Consider the following 23,724-nt stretch of genomic DNA (forward strand, 5'->3'; position numbering starts at 1 on the left):
ACACTCGTACGGAGGAAGGCTGAGGGAGCTGGGGCTGTTCTGCCTGGAGCAGAGAAGGCTCCGGTGGGACCGCGGTGCAGCCTTCGGTTATCAGGGGTGCGTATAAACAGGAGAGATGGGCTTCTCACACAGACAGCGATAGGCCAAGGGGGAACGGCTTCAAACTGAAAGAGGGGAGCTGTAGGTCAGCTGCGAATGGAAGTTCTCTCCCCAGAGGCGGCGCGGCCCGGAACTGCCGCCCACAGCTGCGGCTCCCCCAACCTCCGCGGACCCCCGCGGCCGGGAGCCGGGCAGCCCGCCGCGTTGTGAGGGCGGCGCGCTGCGGGGCGGGGCGGTGCCCCGGAAGGCCGCAGTGGTTCCGGGCCGCGAGGCGCCATGGAGTCGCTGTGGCGGCTGAAGCGGTTCGACGCGTTCCCCAAAACCCTGGAGGACTTTCGGGTGAAGACGTGCGGCGGAGCGCTGGGTGAGCGGGCGGGCGGCGGCGGCGGTGGCGGGGCGGGCGGGGCGGGGGCTGACGGCGCTTCTCGTGTCCCGGCAGTGACGGTGGTCAGCGGGCTCATCATGGTGCTGCTGTTCTTCTCGGAGCTGCAGTACTACCTCACCAAGGAGGTGAGTGGCGGAGAGGGCGGGGAAAGGGCTCCGGGTTTGTCTCCCGCCTCACTGGGGCTCTTTGTTTTTCTGCAGGTCCATCCCGAGCTGTACGTGGACAAATCGAGGGGAGATAAGCTGAAGATCAACATCGACGTCGTTTTCCCACACATGCCCTGCGCCTGTGAGTCGAACCGCAGCGACGTGGTGCCGCCCTGCTGGAGGTCGCTGCTCCAGCTCCTCGCTTGGGGTGGGATGCGAGCCCAGCTCCGGGCGGTTGGAGCTGCTGCAGGATGGGCGAATCGCTGCTGAGTTGTTAGGGGTGTTTGCAGCACGAGGTGCCGTTGCTCTGCGCCTCACTCCCACTCGCAGCACAGCAGGAGGCTGGAGGTGTTGGAAACCTCTGCTGTTCCCTGCGGAGCAGCCGTCAGCATTACAGCACAGCACGTTGCCACAGGCACCCAATGGTGCTTGGATGCCAGGCCAAGGCCAGGGCTCCTGAATCATCCTTGTGAAAAGGGGACACGGGAGAATGTGCTGCTGTTGGAGTGGGGGTGAGAGGACAGAGGAGGGCAGCGCTCAGCTGGCTTTGAGCGTAACTCCCAGGCTGCCTTTGCACCAATGAATTTTCAGGAGGAAGGGTTTGATTATTTGCCTTTAGGATTTCTACGATGGTTGAAAACAGTCGTTCCTTTACACTGAACACTGTGTTTGGAACAGTCATTTAGGCTGCAGACACAGTACGTTCCATTTTCTGTAAGCTGTTTGGTCCCAACCATGCGTCTTCATCCAGTTTTGGCACATTCTTATCCCTGCTAAAACATTCTGTATTTTCACTGGTTGAATGCTTTCTCAGATTGCCGCAGGCCATGAGAAATGTGCTTTTACAGACCACTTTCCTCGCTGGTTTCAGATTTGAGCATAGATGCAATGGACGTAGCAGGAGAACAGCAGCTGGACGTGGAGCACAATCTGTTTAAACAACGTTTGGACAAAGCTGGCAATCGTGTAACTCCAGAGGCTGAGCGACACGGTAATGTGCTTCTTTGTATGAATGGGTGCTCTTGTAGTCTGTGTTACTTGTGCTTGTTTTCACTTTCATGGGAACAAGCGACAGCTGAAGAGTGCTTGAACACCATAGACTCTTCAAGAGTTTGTAGCATCCAAATCTATTAAACTGACAGATCAGACAAACTCCTGTTACGTTCGTTGCTTTTGAAAAGTAAATCTTTATCCAGTCACTCTGATACTGACAGGGAGTCGTGGATGGATTTCAGGAATGAAGCTGCTGGTGGTCTTTTGCTGTGAATCAAGCAGCTGTGCTCACAGAACTTGAGTTTGCTTGTATCGTGCAATGACTGTGTGCTCACAAATGGGACCGTCTAGTTAGAGGAAAGAGCATTTCTCCAGGGAGAGCTCCAGTGACTCGACCTTTCAGCCTAAACTTACACCTTACTATGCTCAATTCATGTGTGTTAATACGTACATGATAAAGTTGTATCAAATAACACTTCTGGGGAGGTGCTATGATCTCATGGCTGTCCTTAATTTTGCTTTTCCTTTTCAAAATGTGAGATTCTTATTACCTTACTGTGGGTTAGTGTAGTTCTGTATGTCAGCATAAACTGGGTTTATTGATTTGTATCACTAAATACAACATCAGATATGATGTTGGAGGGCAAAACTAAGCCAAGAGCCGAATAATCACTACGTGTGAGCATTGCTCTGGTTTGGGTTTGTGGTGAGTGTCCCTGTTGTGTAACTCAGCAGCTTTTCTGTATTCAGAGGTTGTGGCATTGAAATTTGAAGCATGGGGATAAAAACGGCTACTCTGTATCCAATTCTCTGTTAATCTGTCTTCATTAAGCTCTATGATTGTGAGTTGATTGATAGTCAGTTTAAATTCGGCTGTAGCAATATAGGTCTTAAATGTAGTCCAGCATACTCAAATAATACGTGGTGCTATTGGGAGGCAGGACAAGACAAGACACTGTTTCTAGACGTGCCTTTTCATTTGGAATCCTATTTTGTTTTAGAGCTGGGGAAAGAGGAAGAAAAAGTGTTTGACCCCAGTTCTTTGGATGCTGATCGTTGCGAGAGCTGTTATGGAGCAGAGTCAGAAGACATTCGGTAACCACAGCCCTTTCTGTATCTTTTTAGCTCTTGAGGGAATACTTCTAAGTTGCATGCCTGTTTCTTTGCATAATGTCTGTGAAGTTCCTGCAATGAAATCCTTTGTGTTCTGAGAATTCTGAGAACTGTTGTGCTCTTGTTACACCTTGTGTAGCTGTGTTTGTAGTGCTTAAGAATGGACAATTAAGTTCTGGTTTGTGTACATCCATACTCAGGGTCAGTGCAACACTGCTCACCATCATCTGGATGCCTTGGTATGAAAGTGGTGATGGCTCTGCCTTCACACTCCTGCTGCAGGCTTTCCATCCTTACGTGAGCATAAACTCAGTGTTCACTGTTCATGCAGACAACAGATGGGTCATTTGTGCTCCTCGTTCCTCCTTCCTGCAGGTTGCTGTAACAGTGGGTCCTGGGTTGGGCTATAGGTTCTGAGTACCCTCCAGTCCTATTTTCTATCTGATGATGCCTTGTTTGTCCCAGCTCTTCAACTGCACTGTTCCCTGCAGATGCTTTTTCCATCTTGAGGGGTTTTTCTTCTATCAGCAAGACATAGAACCAATGAAAATAAGTGGTGGTTTTTTGTTTGCTTTGTTTTCTTTCCTCTGGTGACCAAAATGTTGTCCAGAGGTGGAAAGGTATTGAAGAAAGTTTAATGTTTTGTCCAGCTTTGACAATCATGGCTTAAAAACAGAGGAAAGGAGGAGCAGAAATGGGCAGGTGCTTTGTTCACTCAGGGAAACACAAAACTACTCAGAAATGTGGGACCCTGATAGCAATTTTGTAGGAAATCAATTTCCAGGGAGCAGCATGGCTTTCTAAATGGGCAAAGATCTTCTCAGACTTGAGAACCATTTTAAAATGGCTTGTGCCCTTGCATCAAAAACTCAAAAAATAAATCAGAAAGCTTGAGCTGCTTCAGAACCATCAGGTCAACCTTCAAGGTCCAGTCCACAGTGTTTGCTTTATCACTTTGTGAAAGAAGTCCACCAAATATCCAAGTCCTGAGCAGAAGCATCTCCTTTCTGTGGTAAAGATACTAAGATGGTACTTGTGCTTTTGCAGATGTTGTAATACTTGTGATGATGTCAGAGAAGCCTACAGGCGGCGTGGTTGGGCCTTCAAGAACCCAGATACCATCGAGCAGTGCAAAAGGGAAGGGTTTAGCCAGAAAATGCAAGAACAGAAGAATGAAGGCTGCCAAGTGTATGGTTTCCTGGAGGTCAATAAGGTGAGAGATGAGTTTTGTTGTATACCTGCAGTGTGAGGCTGACTGTGAGAAGGCAGAATCTGGGTGTTCCTCTCCTTTTCCAGCTTTAGGTGTTCATGTGCTGTGATACAGTGACCCGTGGGCTCAACAAAGGACTTGCAGCTGTAAAAAAATGAGGAAAAGCAGTGGGAAGGGAGTAATCCCATTTCATTGGGCTGTAGGAAGAATGCAGGCCTGGAGTAAGCTTGGCTTTTTCTATGTGTACAGCTGCTGTCAGTGCCAGCGAGGACTGGCACGTGGTGTCTGTATCCCTCACAAATTCCTGGATGTAGTTTTAACAAACTGATTAGTGCTTTTATTTTTGCAACCAGGTTATTTTCGTGGCTGTGTACATTGGGTCACTGTAGTTTATTATATTGAGTTGGGGTTTTATTTTGTTTGCTTATATAGTCTTCCTCACTGTCCCTCTGTTATTCCCTCTCTTCTGTGCTATCCTCTTTTAGGCAGTTCCCTCCCAGAAAAATTAATTCTCCTTCTGATTTTTATGTCTACTAAAAATAATCTGTGTAAAACAGATCATTACTCAGATCAGTAAGTAATTATGGCTTTCAGCATGACTGTGCTTGTGAGGAACAGTGGAAATAGCATCTGCTGGTAGTGTTTCCTAGAAAGACAGCTTGCTTGATGTATATCTGGTTTAAAAACCAAGAGGAAAAAGCCAGCACCTATCTGGCTGCTTTATGTATATGGATTCAGAACTTTTAATGACTGGTGACTGTCTTCTGCAGGTAGCTGGAAATTTTCACTTTGCACCAGGAAAAAGCTTCCAGCAGTCTCACGTACACGGTAAAGTATTTTCTGGTTATTGTAACCTTTCATTTCTAAGTGTGTCTGATCAGTGTCTTGGGGTGACTTTGCTTTGTGACCTGAAAGAATAGCAGCACTGCTTCAGTGGGGAGGGTGTTGGAGTTTTGGCACCAAATTTTAGAACTATCATGAACGAACAGAACGTGGGGATGGAAGATCATGGGAGAGGTGAGTTCCATAAAACTTCACTGCTCGGCTCTGCTGTAAACCACACTTGGCTATGGTGTTGAGCCCAGGACCTGAATATCAGAAGGGGTGATAACTGAATATGTGGAAGGGGCGTTTGTAGAATATCTGAGGATAATTTGAAAGCAAATCAGAACTTTATTTTAAGTTGTAATGAGTTTTGTATGTCTAAATACGAAGTGTCCAGAGTAGTGATGGTAGTTGATTTTGCTTTTTGTCTTTACCTGGAATTGGATGAAAAATATTTGTGGTTTAACAGAATGTTTTCAGTTCCCTTGATAAGGTTTTCAAGGCCTGAAATTTCTGGTAAAGATTTGACAAAGAGCTTTGATTTTTAGCTTGATTTTTCCCTACCTTACCCTTCATTATAGTGTGATCTGTTCCACTGAGGTAATGCTCAGGGGAGATTGCACTTTGTTCGAGTAACTGTCTTTGAAGGAAAACAAACCAGGCTTTGAGCCATTTCTACAGGTTAAATGATGAAGCATTTCTGTGCAAAAAGCTCATCTGCTGTTCTCCACGTTAGTCCTTATAATTAAATATGTCACTTCTGGCAGAACTTAAAGCAGTCTAAGAGCAGCAGCCTTCCTGCAGCCAGTATTGACCCGCATGCGGGTGGGGGCAGGATGGCTCTCATGTGTGCAATGGAAGTCTTGCACAACTGCAGTGAAAAACTGAGGGCCACAGTGGGTGAGAGCAGGAAGAGCAAGAAAGGAATCTGTAGTTACTGCAGACCTTTTGGAGGCCGAGTTCAGAATGTTGCTGTTTTCAAGGGCAAGGAAAAGGAGTAGGAGGAGAGCAGGGGGGCGGGCAGACCTGCTGCTTTCTGGCAGTTCTCTCACACCAAATACTAAAAATGGCCTCTGATAATTTTCTCAAAGTGCAGCAGGCTCAGAGCCTGTTTGTTCATAAATGAAGCTGAGAATGTTTTTGTCCTCAATATAGCTAACATCATGTCTTCACTAGTTTTTTTGTAGTTTACAGAGAGGAAGGGGATTGGGTATTTTGTTGTTGTTGTTTATTTTTTCTTTCCTTTTCCTGTAATAACAAATAGCAAACTGAACTAGTATTGGTCAGTGCCTAAGAGAAGTCTGAATATTCTGAACTGCTATTATGTAGAATCCATGAAAAATAATAATTCCACTGTTGGATACGTAACTGAGATGACTGACAGTATTTTTGCTGCTCTCTTCCATTCCATACTATTTTGAATCAGAAAATAGGAAGGTGAACACTAAGTCACTGCTATGGGAAGTGTTTTCCATCACAGTGCTCTCCATGCCTCGTGGTGGAGATCTGTGCTGTTAATCCAGCTGATGGTTAGACCTGCGTCTGTACTTCTGTTTGATGGTGTTCCTCAATTGCTAAGCTAGCAGACTGTCAGTTTCTTACACTGACACTCTCCTCCTTTCTTGAGGATTACTCTAGTTTAATGTATCTCTGGATAGGGAATCTGTACAGGCATCTTCTCAGCAAAGCAAAGGATTCTATTCAGAAGTAACTTTGTTAATCTGACCATAGATGTAGTTCTGGTCTCAGCTTCTGATTTTGTATCACATGCTTACTGTTGACACCCTCAAAACCATCCCTTCTCTCCTCAGTAGAAGTGAATTGAAATTGCTTTTTTTGAAAGTAGGTTAAGTAATAGGAGGGTATATAGGACTAACACACACAAAAAAGGACGAGTACAGGATGAGTACAACTTGAGTTCTATTTAGTTGTGCTAGATTTAAGTGCGTGTAGATCAATCTTTGTCCTTTTTTTGGTTTGTTTTAGTAGTTGCACTGGGTTAAATGTGACCCCAAAGAAGCTTGTTTTTCCACAGATGGTTATAATGTCTTATTTGGACTTCTTTTTCCATGCACACTTTTCTCTCCTTGCTTGTATTTTTGTTCTCATAGAGTCATAGAATCACCAAGGTTGGAAAAGACCTCCAAGGTCACCCAGTCCAACCATCCACCTCCCACCAGTGTTTCCCACTCCCACGTCCTCAGTACAACATCTAAACGTTTCTTGAGCATCTCCAGGGTTGGTGACTCCCCCACCTCCTTGGGCAGTCCCTTCCAGCACCTGGCCACTCATTTGGAGCAGAAATTCTTCCTAACATCCAACCTGAATCTCCCCTGAGAGGCCATTCCTCTCACCCCATTGCTAGTTACAAGGAGAAGAGGCCTCTTTACTCAGCCTCTTTACAGGGAGCTGTAGAGAGCTCATATACTCAAGTTTTGTCCTCAGAAATCATTTGCCAGAAGGAATACTTTTTAGAACCTTAGGAGAGGTTTGAAATCGTGTTGAATGTGTGAGGAATATAGGTTTATAAAAAGATGGAGCAACCTTGCCCAGAGTTCATCCCATCCCTAATTTAAATTGTTTGGCTTTGGCTTGTGGGAATTCCTTATGTTTAAATGGAGAAAAGCAGAGGAAATCAGAGGTCCTGTTTTGACTAGGAAAACTAGGAAAAAAGATTGAATTTGCATTGAAGTTTGCTAATATTGCCTAAATATGGCAGTGTAAATCAGAAGAATCCTAACAAGTAGTCATCAAAATCAAATTATCAACAATTGATCTCCTTTTTCTGTTTTTATTCGTTTTTAAATATTTAATGAGTGGGTAATCCTCATGAGGAGACCTTCTTAAAGAGTTCGCTGCACATCAGGATTCCTCAGTTGGATCTGCTTTGGGCTATTTGGAATTACTGCCTGTCAATGTGATATTGGTATGTGTTCATGTTTTAAGGCAAGTTGGTGTTGACTAATGGGAATCAGAATTTTGGAAGAGGCAGCCTGTGAACCTCATGCTCTTAAGAGCCACAGGTGTATCATTGATGTAAGGGAACATCAGCTGAAACGTGTTCAAACTGTATTTCACCTGTGTTTGTGCTAAGGATTTCTCATACAAATCAGGACCCTCACGTCTCAGGCTCTCAGAAAAATTTGTTCTCAATCTTATAAGCGTGACCCAGAATTGTGTCTGGGGTGCCCTGATGTTCTGGTCGTTTTTGTGTCAAAGGACCTCTGATGGGCTCCTGGTAATCTTTTTAGCAGTGTTTGACATTTTCATGTTTGAACTGTTCTGCTCCCTGTCTTTATGCGCTGTTCACGTATCTGGAGGAACTACAAGTGCTGGAAATACTGAAAAACAAAAACTGTGTTTAAAAAAGTTTGTTCACTTTGAAGAAAATATGTTTTGTCTTTTTTTTTTGTTCTGCTTTGTTTCTGCTCGCATGAATGTTAAATCCAGGTGAGATTATTTCACTTCACTTACTGTTGTTTGCATGGATGCTTTTCTGTGCTTGTATGTAACCTTTTTTCATGTTCTTTTGATGCTGATTCCATATTTGTTCGTATGTATCCAACCTAAATGAAAGTTATGTGCACTATTGTTAAATACAGCTTTGCTTTCTGCTTGGTTTCTCATAATCCCAGGCCATGAGGTATGATGTAATTTGAAAACTGAGGGGTGGTGTGTTTCTGTCCTTAGTTAACTGATCAGAAATGTCAGGCTTTGCTGGGTTAGTGCAGGTTTTGTCCATCCATACTCACCTTTTTGGTATATCTAAGCAGTGACACTGGATTTTGGAAGCACTGAAAACTGGCTGCTTGAAAGCTGCGCTGTGGTGCTCCATCATCAGTGTCACAGAAGACTCCTCCACTCCTGAATGTCACCCTAATGGTCTTGGTTTATTCCTCAGACACTGTGGTCCAGTTGCACTCAGACATCCCATGTCTTTAGGAGGACTGAAGGAAGTTATGAGGAGGACTGAAGTGGTTCTCAGTAAACTTTTTGGCACTGAAACTGGAGCCAAAAGTCCTTGCTTGTGCCAAGGGAAAAACCAAAGTCAAACATCAGTGATATCTGCAGTCTTTTTTCCCACTTGTTCATTGGTACTCGCTGAGATTAGGTTTGTTTCACTGTTGTCTGCTTCACAGGCCTTGGATCCTGAACTGGAATTTTCATGTCCAATTTATGTAGGATACTTCAGATTTGGGGAAAGTTCTCTTTTCACTTGTGCCTTTGTAAGGACAGCCTGCAGCATCAGCTGTGATGATCCTGCATATCACAGCTGTTTTCCTTGCAGCAGCTCGCGCCTTTCCTCAAAGAATGTTTTTCTATCTCAAATGAAAAAAAAAGAAATGGTTAAATGATTAAATTAAATTATCTAGTCTTTTAATCTCCTGAGCAACCATCTCCTGCTTTGGATAAGCAGCTTTGCAGTGAGCTTCCAGCACGGGGGAACTTTCTTGGTGGTGGTTTCCTCCAAAGAGGTGATCCTGTTGTCAGTTTCTTCCTCCTTGCTGCATTCCTTTTAGTCAAGAGGAAGCTGGAGCTTCTCGTTCGTCCTTCAGACCGTCTTTGGACCATTCAGTTGCAGGGGTGTGATTGTTTCTGTTTCCTAGGGAAGTCATTCTCCATCATGCTGTATTGACAGCCAGAGAGATTTTCTTAAAATATATAATTTGATTCCTTCAAATGCCGAAAAAAACCACTGATATTGGTGACTACATTCAAAACATTCTGTCTTTAAGACACGCTTCCAGTGACTGTGACAGTTCCTGTGAATGAAAGCAGTTATGAATGTGATCCAGATGTTGTGCTTTCCTTACACCCTACGTGCTAAACTGAAGGAAAGAAGTTACTTTGAAGGCACTTTTGTGATTACCACTTGTTTTCCTCATTTGTGGTAGATTTGTTCACTTCTTTAATAGATTTTTTTGACAGTTGAAACCTATTTGAAAGCATCCTTGGATGAGACCTTGAATATCTTGTTTTGTGTAGCTTCAGCGATTTGAGTTTTCAGTTACAAAATGGGCATATAGTCTAGACTGGAGGCTGATTATCATGTTTTGGTCCCTTGGTGTCTTCTGCCAAGAGCAAGCCAACTAATTCCTTCTGCTGTCCATTGCAGCCTCCTGTTCTTCTCCAGTCCCAGAGCCCTACTGGCTGTGGGGCTGTGCTGTTGCACAGAGCTCTACAGACTCCAGGACCTCAGCTGAGCTCTTCTTTGCCCATCAACTATTTTGGAAAAGAAAGTGAGAACCAAAACCACCATCAGTGAATTTCGTCATGGAGCTGGAAATCCTCTGGATGATCACCTGTGCGCTATTCCTAACTTCTCTTCCAAAGTAGTGTTTGTTGGAGAATTTATAGTTTTCATCCCCAAACTGAACGGAGGCTGAATTATTATTTCATCCCTAGAAGTGCTAAGGACTGTCCTTTTTACATTGGTAAACTCCTTTCAGTGTTTGTGTTGGTGCTGAAAGACTCAAAGTCTCACTCGTCCGTAGATGGACCGAGCATTTCCAAAATCATGTGTGTGGTTTGGAGACCACAAAAGCGGCGATCCCATTTGCCACTGGACTGCCATCTATCAGAGCTGAGGTTCATCACTTGTTGGGAATGCCTGAGGTTTGTCAAGCAGCTGTCTGGAGGCTCTCTATACCTTCCACACCTCCTCCATAGCAAAGCCTGTGCTGTCACAGAAGCACTACCAGCAGTGTAGCATTTGGCAGAGAGGGGTGGGAGCTGTGTCAAGTGTTCAGAGGCCCATCTGCTTGCAGGTATAAATCTGTGGTTATTGGTTAATCGTGCACAATGTGAGTATACATGTGAATAGTCTCTTGGAACAACAGCAACAACAAAAAAGGAGGTTGCTTAACAAAAGTTAGTAAGCCTTGAGGTGTGCTGCCCAAGCACATGTTTCCCATCTTTCCAGGTATTCACCTTTGCTGGGAGCTCGCAACTGAAAGAACAAAAATGTTGTGAATGTAAATGTTGACAACACCTGGAGAGCTTTGGTTGCTGCCAAAATGGCCTTTCCTTTATCCTGAGGACTTGAAAGACTGAGAAATCTGAATACAAGCAGCAGTGCTGCCTGGCATGCTGCGTTGGAGCTTTTATTAAGAAATGTGGACATCCCATGTATTTTTCTTTTTGGTGGCTAATTCCTGCATTTTTGTTTCTCTGTTACTTTTAAAATGATTCCTAGTCCCTATATTTGGCCTTTGGCTAGCTAGGGAGTCTTTTTACGTGGCCTAGCAAGTGCTCCAGCAAAGCTGTTGTGCTTCTGCTCTTCAGTACATGTTTTAAATACTGTTGTATCTGAATCTCTTCTTTTCATTGTAAAGATCTGAATGTTTCTCTTTTCTCTCCCACTCTGCTCAATTTTGCAGTGCACGCTGTTGAGAGTAAGTGTTGCTATTTTTTTTCAATTTTTCCCCCAAAACTACATACTGCAGTACAACCCAACTCCTGTTATTTGCTGTGCCCGTAAATCTCCTTTGGGAGGAGCTGTTGATTTAGGCTGGGATTTGAGAAGATTTCCTGAAAGCTAAAAGGAGACCCATCTCAGGTCATTCATGTCTGGTAATTGAGGTCACCAGATGGGAAAGGTTGAGAATCTTTGTCTTACACAACGTTAATATGTCACTGTTAGAGGTAATATATTGGTAGATGTCCTGTGCAGGTGATGTAGTTGAGAGGCACGTGGTGACAGGAGGGAATTCTGCTTTTTGAAGTCATATGGGATAATTCTCTCGTTTAATCTCACTTGTACAACAGGCTGGAGAATTGCTCTTGGGAATTCATTCACCAACCCTTCTGAATACTTAGTAGAAGGTTTTCCAAGGGTCTGTATGGCACTGGATTTTTCAGAGGGTAAGAGAGTCCTGGTAATTGCAGGTTGAGATGTGGTGTTTCCACTCGGTAGAACATCTGGTGGAGGGGCTGAGGAGCTGTGCTCTGCTCTCTCCATCCCCCAGCTGCAACACATTCTGTGCTGCTCCCTGCCTCAGCACCCCTCACACCACAGCCTCATCCTCCTCCTCCTCCTCATGTCTACAGATGAGCTTTTTCTCCCCAAAAATCCACCCCCAGCATGAAATTTGGTGCCCTCACTCGTTTCACAGCATTACATTTGGGTAGATGTGTCTCAAGCTTTTTCCAGTTTTAATGCATTTATTGGCAGAGTCCTCAGTGGCAGTGAGTGCAGTGAGTCAACCCAGCAAAGGGCTGAGTTGCAGAGCCCAGGAAGCTCTGTGGTTGTGCAGGTCAGAAATGTGGGATGGGAAGAACTCTTCAGGCAAACAGCAGCCTTAGAAATGTGTTACTAAAAGAAGGAAGTAAAGAGGTTATATAAAAATACATAGATTTCTTGACAAACATAAGGTCTCTTATAGGCTTCTTTGTTTTATGTGGCTAAGCACTTAGGCACAGTTACAGAAGGGAAAGGACATGCTTCTATTTCTCTGGAAATAAGTCTCCTGCCCTAGCTGACACTCTCTTAAGATCTTCTCTTCTATTTCCTTCTTCTGTTTCTTCTCTAAGCATGCTAAATAGGCTTTTGTTAAGCAAACTCTGATTAGCTGTATATTTATCTCCAACCTAAGCTGTGTGCATATGTGCTTAGCATAGTCCTTGGTGATCAAAGATGAATAAACCTATCACCTGGTGGCAGACTGGATTGGAACCCAAGTTAATGAATTGTGCTTTTTCACAGTTATAAATCATTTATTGCAAAGGTTTTATGAAGTGAGTAGCTGGTGTTTGATCTGTGGAAAGCGTTACAGCGGAGCACTGTGGGGAAATTTTATGTGGAAAAGTCCTGACTTGACTTGAATCCTGCACGACGTACACCTGGTGTGATGGGTTAGTGAGCAACTGGTCCTTCTCAAGGGCTTCTCTTGAATGTCTCTGGTGCTGCACTGTAGCTGTAAGTTTGTCGTCCTCACTGGTACTCAGCTCCCTCCTCGAATGCTAACAAGTGCAGCTATGGGAGCTGATGAGCGCAGAGCTGTAGCAGCAGAGCAGTGGGCAGGAGTGCTCCTGTCCCTGCTGTGTTGGCAGGCTGTGCCAGAGGTGTGCAGCCTGGTGATCAGCCGTGTGTTGAAGCTGAGCTGGATGAAAGTGTGTCCTCAGCCCGAGGGATGCTTGTGGTGGCCTGTTGTGCTCTCTGATGTGGTTCTTGACCACAAGGAGGCTGGGAGCAGGTTGAGCCATCAAGAGGAAGGTGAGAGGCAAAGACTTCTGGCGTTAGGTTGAGTTGAGCTGCAGGTCCAGCATGGGCAGGATCTCCATGGAATTCTGTCACTGACTGAAGATTGGCTGCTGCTGGCAGTGCAAAAAGCAGTGACACTTCACACTCACTGACAACTAACCCACTTAGCTTGGCTTTATTGCATAATACTACAACAAAACAGTGTACTGCTGGAAATGATAAAGAAAAATGTAGTACTGAGACCATTTCCCCATTCCTTCCTTTCTCTACCTACTGTTTCATATGCGTTTCCAAACATTTGGTTGGATGTTTTTTATCTTTTTTTGTTTGGTTTGGAGTTTTAAGCCCGAGGAGTTCTTTGATCCAGCTGCTAACAGACACAGAAATGATGCTAAGGGCAGGGGTAGGTCTGCACACTTGTCAGGGGCACCTCATGTAGATAGAGCCATAAAATCACCGAGGTTGGAAAAGAGCTCCAAAACAATTTTGTCCAGCCATCCACTTACCACCAGTATTTTGAGACCTGTGCTGCTCTGAGCTCTTTGTAATTCAAAACCATTGCCTTAATTCTGATGGCTGCAGCCTTGGTTTCCAAGCACTGAAAAGTTTAGCTGTGAAATGCAAAGGGTTCTCCCTAGATCAGAGCTATAGGAAGAAGACTGTAGCTCAGGCACAGTGTTTCCTTTTTTAACAGTATGGTCTCTGCTTTGCACGTATGAATCTTTTTGTAGAAAGGTTTACGTAAATACAACTGAAACTTCTGTTCTTTTATTGAAAGATGTTATGAGGGAAAAAAATGATTTCACAGTGTACTTGTTGAATGAAGGTTTGTTTTATAAGAGAGTTTCAATCAGTTCTTTAGCTTTGCAGCCTTTCTTATGCTGTTATCAGAAACTATTTGAGGGCAGCATTCCTTCATTATAATTATTATTCCTTATTAATAATGCATCTGTTTGTGATCTGACTCCATTAGCTCAGAAAATGGAGCAACTTTGGATAAGCCCGGTGGGAGCATTCCTGAAATCTGGTTGTGTTTTCATCCTGACACTGAGGCTTTTTTCTGGCACTGCAGTTAAGTAGCCAACGAAAAGAGGTCAGTTCTTTTAGCAGTGCTTCCCATGGCCCATTTCTTTGCAGGTGTCCTCCACGTGCGTGGTGCTGGCCGTGCTGCTGCCCTGCTGTATGCAGGAGTGGCTGAGGGCCGGTTGAAAGCTGGCCTTTCAAGGACTTGTACTTTCCCTGGATTCTCAGGGCAGGAGTGGCAGTGCTGATGGGCTGGGTGCTGATGGGTCTCGGTTGCTGTTGAGCTCTGTAGGGTGCTTTCCTGCAGTGTTAATGCACGTGCTGCCCTCAGCTGTTAGTTTTATTCTGTCGTTTTTCCAGCAGTTAGAGGAGTTCAGCAAGAACTAAAATGGAGATCAGGATTGAGGTAACAATGAACTTTTCCTTGCTTGACCCCAGGAATTTGTTTTTGCCATATGTTAAGAACATGTTCAGGCAATAGCTGAAATATCTGATCTGAATAGACCTGCAATTACGTTCCTCCGTTCTAGCAGTGGGCAGGCAGTCTGTGAAAGGACTCGAAGCAGTTGTCTGTCCTGTGTCTACCTGCAAGCAGGAGAGACACCCCGGTTATTTTTTCGCTGTTTTAATCACAGTAGCTAAAATACAGTAAACAGATATGCTTTGATATTGTAGTCTGAACTACACTGTTAAACTGTTTTTCTGTTACAGTTCATGACCTCCAGAGCTTTGGACTTGATAACGTAAGTGTTTCCAAGATAACTTCCCAATTCTCTCAGTCTGTTTTCCTTCTGGATTTCCCTACAGTTGCCATGCTGGGAGCTCAGTGTGCTGATCCCATCTGGCTTCAGGCTGTATGCACCTAGGCACAGTGTGGGACTTGCTTTCAGGCAGGGCTCTACAGTGTGATCTGGGACATCTTCATGTTGCCTGGCAAGTCTGCTGCTAAGAGAGGCTACCTCAGTTTTTAATTCTGCTGAATTGGTTGAGGTTTAGTTGTGCTGTGAGGAAAGCAGATGGTACCCATACCAATGGCAGTTGGCAGTTTTTTGCTCCTATGCCAGGGAAAGGAGTGAACGGGAGAGCTTGCTGTGTGGGTGGGAGGGAGAGACACACAGATCTCAGGATTTGGAGTAGAAAATGGAGAAATTCCACATCGTGCAGTCTTCCATGAATTAAAAAAAAGCAAGTGCCTTTTAGTTTACTATTAGGAAACACAGAGTAAGGGAGGGCCTGCTGCAGCAACCCTCAGAAAAGCGTTCTGAATGTGAACATAAGGCCCCTTGCTTTGCCCCTTGGATGCTGTGCATTGTTTGAGTTATCAGCATTTCTGTTTCAGATCAATATGACACACTATATCAAACATCTCTCGTTTGGAAGGGATTATCCAGGCATTGTGAACCCTCTGGATGGGACAGACGTCACTGCACAGCAAGGTAAGAGCCAGCTGGGGGAAATCTGTGTAAGAGTTGGTATTAATGAGAGTTAGAAGGGGAATGAGATTCTCAGTCTTAAACAAGAGCCCTGGCAACGCTGCAGAAGACTTGGACCACGCCACCTCTTTTCTAAAGAGCTTTTTCTAAAGGATATGCTTCCGTTCATCTGCAACAAATCACCTGTGTGTTTTCTTCTGATTCTGTGATCTTTCTGAAAGATCTCCCTTTTCAGCATTAATGGATATACAACAGAAGGTACAGCACGTTATCATTAAATGCCTGCGTCACACGGGGGGAGTTCTGCCTGGCTGATGTGTGCAATAAGAGGCAGCCACAAGCCACAGGATAGAGAAAGAAAGCCTAAGATGTTGCTGGAGAGCTGTGGAGTCTGTCTGACTCTGATCTACCTGATGGTAACAGCTGAACAGCTGCCACTGAGTTAAAAAATATTGCTCACCTTTGCTAGGTAGCTCTTGCTGGCTTAGGAGGGAGGGATGGTTCTCTCCTTGTGGTTTGTTCACACAAACCTGCTTTATATGCCTCTGCACAGATCATTACATTATTTAGATCCATTGCATTGTGCAAACTTTGTACAGGTATTTGCGGTGTTGTTATGCATTAAAGCTTAGAGACAGTGGTTTGGTTCAAGGACTGTTGCCCCACCTAAATCTGTTCTTTTAATTTTTTTTACCATCTATTTAGTTGTTGTACCCAAATCAAAGGACAGTGTTTAAAATAAAATAGGGAAAAATGAAAAGGTGTCATAATGCTGTTATTTTTCTGTGGAGCAAAAAACTCTGAGATGGAGCCCATAGCTGGTTGTTAAAAGTCTCTGTATGCTAAAGCTTTCCATGCAGGATATAGCTCAGCAGCAGGTGGATTTCTAAGGAATTACAAGGGCTGAAGATGTAGGCAAAGCAGATTGAAGTTCAAATTTATGTTTATTGCTATGATATTATAGGTTAGAATTACTTTTATAGAAATGAATGAGTAGCATTCTTTTTCTGAGGAATTTCTGAGGGATCAGTTTTCAGAGAGACTGCTGCATTCCACATTTCGTAAGAGAACTGAAGGGACAGATATTGGGGACATTAACTTTACTATCATGGAAAGCCCACAGTTGCTACTGCACAAAAAAAAAAAAGGTTATTGGACAAAAGCTGCCATGAACAAAAACATGCATGGCTAACCCACCAGGTAACCTCTGCAGCAATTCACAGTTGATCACAGTTGTTAATTGTGTGTCTGTTTGCTTCTAGCTTCCATGATGTTTCAGTATTTTGTCAAAGTGGTCCCTACGGTTTATATGAAAGTAGATGGTGAAGTAAGTGCCTTTTTTTACCTATTGCTTTGGCTTGTTGGAAAAATCAGAAGTTATTGTTGTGTCTTTTCATGTTTCATTGTGCTCACACGGGAAAAGAGGTTATGTTGTTGTGTGCAGACTTGCATGTTTCACACTCTGCCTGTACCATAAGAGGTGAAGCAGCCTGGGCTGATATTCACCCCCTTTTTGCACAGTGCAACATGGGATGGACCCAGCAATATCCTGTGCAACAATGTATTTCTCCTCTCCTGTTTTATTTTTGTGTATTTTAGAATTTGCTTATTCCAAATGTACGTGTATTGAGATTCAACTGTCTCATCTCCATGAGATCTCTACGAGAGTAATTCAGTAGGATTAATCAGCATTTCACAGATCTGAAACTTGTCTCTTAGGTTTTCTTCTTCTTTAAGCATAGCACTTAATCCACTAATCAATCTAGAACAAGCAAAAGCCTTCAGATTTGGTCTTTGTTCTCACTCTCTGTCTCTGGTGGAAGCAAGACAGATTGTTCAAACTTGCTTCGTTGAGGGACCTCAGCAGAAACAAGTTGCTGTGGCATAATCTTGTCTGCAGTGTTACTGCAGTGATTAAGCAGATCTCTGCCCCCATCCCACCTAATTCAGAGAAGTCACACCGTTATGAATCCTTGTAGTGCCTGCTCAGGAGAAGTCCAAGCACCAAGGAGCAAATGTTTTTTGGCAAGTAACCTAAGATGAGCTCGCCTCCAGTTTGTTTCTCCTTTACCTTTCAAAAGAGGGCAGCTAGATTTCCAGCCCCATTTTCAGAATATGCTCTTTTGGAATGAGTAGGATTCTCGAGGTGAGGTGAAGATGCTCTGTTCTTAACCCAGCTGAGACAGCAGAGAGAACCGTGATTGCTTTCACTCATTTGGAAGCATTTGTTTGGGTTGCCATTATTCTGCAGGGGATCTTGGTTGCTATGGAGGGCTTCTTAAAAAGAACAAACAGATGAAAAAACTGTCAGTTATCAAGATCTAAGCCACTCTGTAGTCCTAGGGCAGCAGAATGATGGAAATCACCATTTCTATTGCAAAATAGAAATGCCAAGAGAGGCAGCAGCTCTGCTGTTGTGTGGACTGGTGTACCCAGTGTGAGGATCAGACAGATGACCTGTGCCCCAGTACTTCTGTGGACATTCACACCCAAAATGACTTAGCTCCCCACTCAAACCCCAGGTTTTGTGTCTCTATGGTCCATGCCCAGCTTTGCTTTAGCATGGAGCCAGTTTTCTCTGAGATGAAACCCACATGTGGCAATGGGGTTTCTTCAGTGCAAGAGCTGGTCTGCACATGGATGAAACTGTGCCAGAGTTCCCTCATCCTACAGTCTTACAACACCACAAACCCCACAGCAGTGGGTGCCAGTGCACCCTCAGGCTCTTCTCACATTCTCAAGCAGTCAGAACAACATCCTGCGTGTCAAGGCAACCTTCATGTTGCTTTGGGCACCTTGAAATTGAAATCGCTGGCAGAGTATTAGTTATGTCAGAGGCTGTGTAGGAGCCACATAGGTGCAGTACAGACATTCAAGTGAAGCTATCCTAAGCAGTGTGGGCAGAGCAGTCCAACGGTGGATGTAGGCTGTATTTCCTCATCTGGACTACAGGTTGAAGCTGTTTGTAAGCACCGGTTCTTATCTGATAAATCCTTAAGCGGACCATTCTTTCTTAATACCCTGCCTTTCTTGGGCCTATCTTTTTTTTTCCTGGGAGATGGATGGAAGTTAGTTGCTATGAGGCAGGACTGGGAGAACCCTCAGATCATGTTTGAGGCTAGTTCTGCTTGGATCCAGGTCAGCTGTGCAGTTTGTGTGAATTACTGAAATTCCTCAGATACAAAGGACAGTGCGTGTTGAGCCCTAAGCTTACAGCTGTCCCCCAGCCTGCCATGGCTTACAATTCTGTGGGTGAAATCTCTCATGTAGAGCTGTCATTCATTTGTCAAAGGATGAGTTCTGTCAAAGTAATTGCTTTTTAGTCTCCAGGAGAGGAATCTATGCAGACCATGATGCTTATACTTAGGTAACTGTGGCTCGAGTGTGCTGCCAAACAGACGCCAGGACCTGTCCTATATATTCAGTACTTGCAACCCTCAAATGTAGAATTTGATAAAGAAACTGAATGGTGTCTTTTTCAGCTTGAATTGTACTTTGTGTCAGGCAGCTTATTAGAGAAAATAGAACATAATTTATTTGCTTTAATAGGACCAGTATGAAAAACCTGTCTAAGAACCACAGAGCACAGGAAAATATCTTGAGGTCATTTTTGATGAGCCATCTTTGTTCTTCTGCAACTCCTGAAGCTTTCCTTTGTTTATATATTCTTTCTTTTATTTTTTCTCTCACTCTTCAATGTATACAGCCTTCTCAAACTCAGATTTTGTGATGTTCTTCCCATATTCCATTTATGATTCACAGAGCAGTATCTGAATATTCATTTCCATCTATTTCCACGGATATTCAGCTGCTGATGGCCAGCCTCTCAGCATTCAGAGTTGTGTCCTGACCCTACATATGGGGAGATAATTTATTGTTGTATCGTGTGGGAGCTCATGTGTTAGCTCTTAAAGGACCTCAGAAGGGGGCTGTTATGGTGTTCGTGGACTTGAAACTGGAAGAGACAGTAAGAGGTAGAAAGCTCGGCCAGTAGGCTTTGGAGCTCAAGGAGGCCAACACTGCAGGAATCTGACTTGTCCTCAGACTGTACATCAGTGCTGCTTCCTGAAGTTTGCTTAGGTGTTAGCAAATGAGCAGAGGCTGATGTGGCCTTTGGGTTGAAGTTTAGGAAGTCATCTTACGGCAATTACCTGCCAGCACAGAGCAAAGCATCTGGCCTAAGGACTGATGCACAGTTCATCTTTTCCCTTGTTCATTTAAGCATGACTTTAACCAATATCAGTCAATAGGAAACAAATCAGTAAATAATAGTAAAATTAGATCTAATTCTGCTGGTGCTGATTATGACTCTTGCAACTGTGGCTCCTGTCATGAGCCCACAAGAGAGGGGCCCACAGCAACAGTGATGTGGTTCACTGAACTCATGTTTTTAGTAGCCTTCCATATTCCCTGTTAACAAAGTGATGCTAACTGCTTATGTTTCCTCCAGGTGGTAAGGACAAACCAGTTTTCAGTTACACGACACGAGAAAATAGCCAACGGGCTGATAGGAGACCAGGGTCTGCCTGGTGTGTTTGTGCTGTATGAACTATCACCCATGATGGTGAAGCTGACGGAGAAACACAGGTAAGAATCATTTCAGTGTATTTCATTCCCCTTGCATTGATTTTTGTCATTTCACATAGCTTAAAACACAGCTGCAGATGCCTGAGAGTCAGCCAGACCCCTCCACAACCAGCAGAGGGAATGGAACGCTCCCAGATACAGTTCCTTTCAATGTGAACATCTGACAGGGATGGGATCTGGGGTTGTCTCATACTACCTGGAAGGGTTTGATGCAGTATCAGGATGGAGAAGTGCGGAAGTCTGGTATGGTGGCATTCAGTTCAGTCTGATTTCCTCAAAGTCTTTTTTAATAGGAAGTCTGATTTTATAGAGGAAAGCCAACATGATGAACAGATACAGATGCAACTTACCACTTTCACTGTCCTGGAACATCTCACCAGCACCTATAGAGCCACCCACTTTGATCCAGCCTATTCACTTTGCATTTGCAGTAGCTTTTTTGCACGTTGTAGTCAGCATGGAACCTGTTCCTTCCAGGCTCTCATTTAATCACAGGCTTGCAATTACAGGGAGACAGAAGGGATTGTAGCTACCCAGTCTTTTGGGATCATAATGAGGCACAGCTTTTTCTATGCCTTGTAGTGTGTCGGTATGTGTTTAGGGATTTTGTTTTTCTTGTACAGCAGCCTGATGTGCATTCTGCTGAGCAGAAGAGGCTGAAATCTTAGGGATGAGAAGCCCAGTCTTTGGGGTTTGTAAGTTCAGTATGTGCCTCCTTAGGTTGCCACTGAGCTCATTTAAATGCACTGAATGCAGTGGTGCTTCTCAGTAACATTTCAGTGATGAACTCCATCCTGTAGCCGACAGGGGTTGTTCAATTGTTAAATCTGTTGTCAGTTATTAATGCTTATATAATGCATACTTATGTAATATGATTAACATAATGTTAATTATGAGTTAGTTTGTATTGATGGTTACTTATCTGTCCTACTGGTATCAGAGCTGATGATGGTTTCTTAAATTGTTTTCCTCATTCCAGGCCCTTCACACACTTCCTCACAGGAGTTTGTGCCATTGTTGGTGGCATATTCACAGGTACTGCATCTTTAAATCCTTTTTCTCTCTGATCATTTGCCATCTTATTCTTTCTTAACTCTGTGTAGCTGGTTATAAATCCCCTTTTGCTGGGGAAAGGTGACTTCAGCCTTCAGGAGGCAATACAGATGTTCTGCAGAGCTGTGGGAGTATTTCATTTTGATGCTCTGGGAGACATTTTGTTTTCAAATAATGCACTCTTTCATTTGCCATTTAAATGTATCTGTGCCGTTTTCCTGGCCAGATTGGCTCTGGAAGCAGGTGGTTTCTTTCATGCTGACCTGAAGTCCATAACATCTCTGAAATGAGGTCCCACGGGCAGAGCCATCTCAGAGTTCACCAACTGTGTTCCCAGACACAGGAGCTCCAGTGAATGCTCTGCAGGGCCCAAAAGAGGCCCTCGCAGCTCCTGGGTTCCCTGAGGAGAGGCTGCTCATGCGGAACCGTTTGCATCTCTGGACTTTGCCATCGGTGTTGGCTTCTGGAATAGCATTTACTCAGTTCAATGCACATGACAGAGCCCAGCCTTGGTCCAGCTGATAACCCAGGGTGCCCTGAAACACTTGGAGACATTCTTATGGAGATGAGGACAGCAGATCTTGCTGTGCTGGAAGCTCTGTAGGAGTCCAGCCACTCTGTATCGTATCCCTGCATTCCATAGCACCTGTATCTGCTACATCACACTTGGATAACCTGATACTGAGGTTGCTGTCTGTTAAACAGGATTTGTCTGCAGCACGTTTATTTGATCATGATCGTTTTCATGCCTAACTCAGGCAAAGGCTTTTTAAAATCACTGTGACAAATCCAAGTTTCCTCTGTCAGTGACTGGGGCTAACAAGCACTTTGTGCTGTCTGCTGCCATACACTGTGGTCAGACTGTATGCTGGAGGACAGATCAAATCAGCTGCCTGACAGCGTCTTTGTCACAGCATCAGATTGGTTTCACAAGTGTTTTCAGGGCAGAAGATAGTCATCAGGGTGTTACTGAAAGACCAGATAGCAAGATTGGAAGAGTAATCAATTCCTGTCCACTATTCCTATCTACTGCTACTCCAGTATTAAAATGTCTGTTTATGTAGGGCCAAGAAACCACTTATTTCTTAGATTGGAAGTGCTGAATAAATAAAACTTCCCGGGAACATTAAGCTTCACAAAGGCATTGAAAATATCTTTGTTTACTGGCTCCGTGTTCTCTCGGGTAGAAGGGAGGGAGTAGACAGAGTGCCTGGTTGTGGAAGCCACTGTGACAGATGCAGGGTAGTCTGGATTCTGTGGTGCAGAAGACCCACTCTGAGCTTTTCTCTGCTCCCAAACAAGCACAGTTAATAGGTTCCTTCAGTGTACTGGTGGGAGAGATTTGCAGTAAACTGCTGCCGTCTCCTACAAAGGGTGTCCATGAAGGGCAGCATGTGTTTTGTCAGGTAGAACAGCTTGCTTTGGAGGTTGCTGTGAAATAGCAAAAGGGAAGCATTCCCTTGGCCAGCTGGTCAGGGCAGTAGAATGGCACAAAGCTCTCAGCATCAGCTTCCTCTCCAGACCTTCCTCACTCACCTGCCAGCAAACGTGGCTCGTCTTTGTCTCATCTTTTCTTCTTTGAGACATGGCTTTCCAGATAACCACGGCCACCTCTGCCCTGCAGGCTGGATCTCATCTCTCCTAATGAGATGTGGATGTGGGTCTTCTGAGCAGCAGCTGCTTTCTGTCAGAGGGAGCTGGAATTCCTGCTGCTGACAGAAGGATTTGGCTTTTCTTGCTGTGGGAGATCTCTGTATTTGAGGCTCGTTTGGCTCGATCTCGTTTTTCCTTCTAGTTGCAGGATTCATCGACTCCCTGATTTATCACTCAGCACGTGCCATCCAGAAGAAAATTGAGCTTGGGAAGACAATATAAACAATGACCTCACCGCACACAGACAAAAAACTGTGAGGAGAACTAAACAGGTTTTACAAAATACGTGTGATCCTCCAAGTGCACGTGAGGTTTGGAATTACCAGGTGGCCCCAACTGCTCTTCATGTCTCACCATCCGTTGTTTGGCATTGATTTGTGGATGGAACTGCTCAAACCTTGCTGCTATGACGTGACTTTAGCCATCTCGTCTGGCTGTGCAGACCCTACTGAAAAACCCTTTTGTGTCAGTCCGTCTTCATCCAGTTTGCCCCCTGAAAAAGCTGCTGGAGATACTTCAGGAATAACGTGCTGTGTTGTCAGATCTGCAATGGATCGAATTTGTCATCAGAAACCTTTCTGACAACACCATCTGTCTTTTTTTTTTTTAATTGCTCCCACAGATATTTCGGAATGTGCTGATGCTGTATGCCAGACCTCTGTGAAAATGTGCTGAGTGTCGTGTGCTTCCCTTCCAGCTGCCCAGGGTGGTGGGGAGGGACGTGGCGTTCAGGGCCTGCTTCTGTCCCGTGTGGTCCCGCATTTGGCTCAGATTGCTCTGCCTAGCAGAGATGCAAGCTGATGTATGGATGAGAAAAGAAAAAAAAGCTTGGAATTTTAACTAATTTTTAAATTGGATTGTGTTTTTCACTTCCCCTCTGTCTCTGTTTTGTAATGCAGTCCATCCTGTGTGTTTTGGTAAGGCATTTGGAAGAACCATTAAATTATTTGAGCCAATCCTGAATTGGAAATTATAATAAAAACTACCTGCATTGTGGCAAA

General features: G+C 44.3%; 1 protein-coding gene across 1 annotated transcript; it reads left to right on the forward strand.

Moving 5' to 3' along the window:
* The first annotated feature begins 353 nt into the window (after positions 1-353).
* Positions 354-23,724, forward strand: ERGIC3 (ERGIC and golgi 3). The gene is made up of 13 exons (XM_042835477.1): positions 354-463; positions 539-609; positions 685-772; positions 1,502-1,621; positions 2,625-2,718; positions 3,784-3,949; positions 4,717-4,774; positions 14,709-14,740; positions 15,337-15,433; positions 16,693-16,757; positions 19,881-20,017; positions 20,997-21,052; positions 22,866-23,724. The coding sequence occupies exons 1-13, from the start codon at positions 376-378 to the stop codon at positions 22,943-22,945; spliced, it is 1,152 nt and encodes a 383-aa protein (XP_042691411.1). The 5' UTR covers positions 354-375; the 3' UTR covers positions 22,946-23,724.

Source organism: Centrocercus urophasianus, unplaced genomic scaffold, assembly GCF_019232065.1.
Source record: "Centrocercus urophasianus isolate 14NV4802_14NV808 unplaced genomic scaffold, USGS_Curo_1.0 seq_53, whole genome shotgun sequence".
In the NCBI taxonomy this organism is placed as follows: domain Eukaryota; kingdom Metazoa; phylum Chordata; class Aves; order Galliformes; family Phasianidae; genus Centrocercus; species Centrocercus urophasianus.

Bases quoted from the DNA above. Each gene is read 5' to 3' on its own strand.
- ERGIC3 (XM_042835477.1), top strand. From the start codon at position 376: ATGGAGTCGCTGTGGCGGCTGAAGCGGTTCGACGCGTTCCCCAAAACC. The intron at 14,741-15,336 runs GTAAGTGTTTCC...TTTCTGTTTCAG, and splicing joins AGAGCTTTGGACTTGATAAC to ATCAATATGACACACTATAT. The intron at 20,018-20,996 runs GTAAGAATCATT...TCCTCATTCCAG, and splicing joins AAGCTGACGGAGAAACACAG to GCCCTTCACACACTTCCTCA.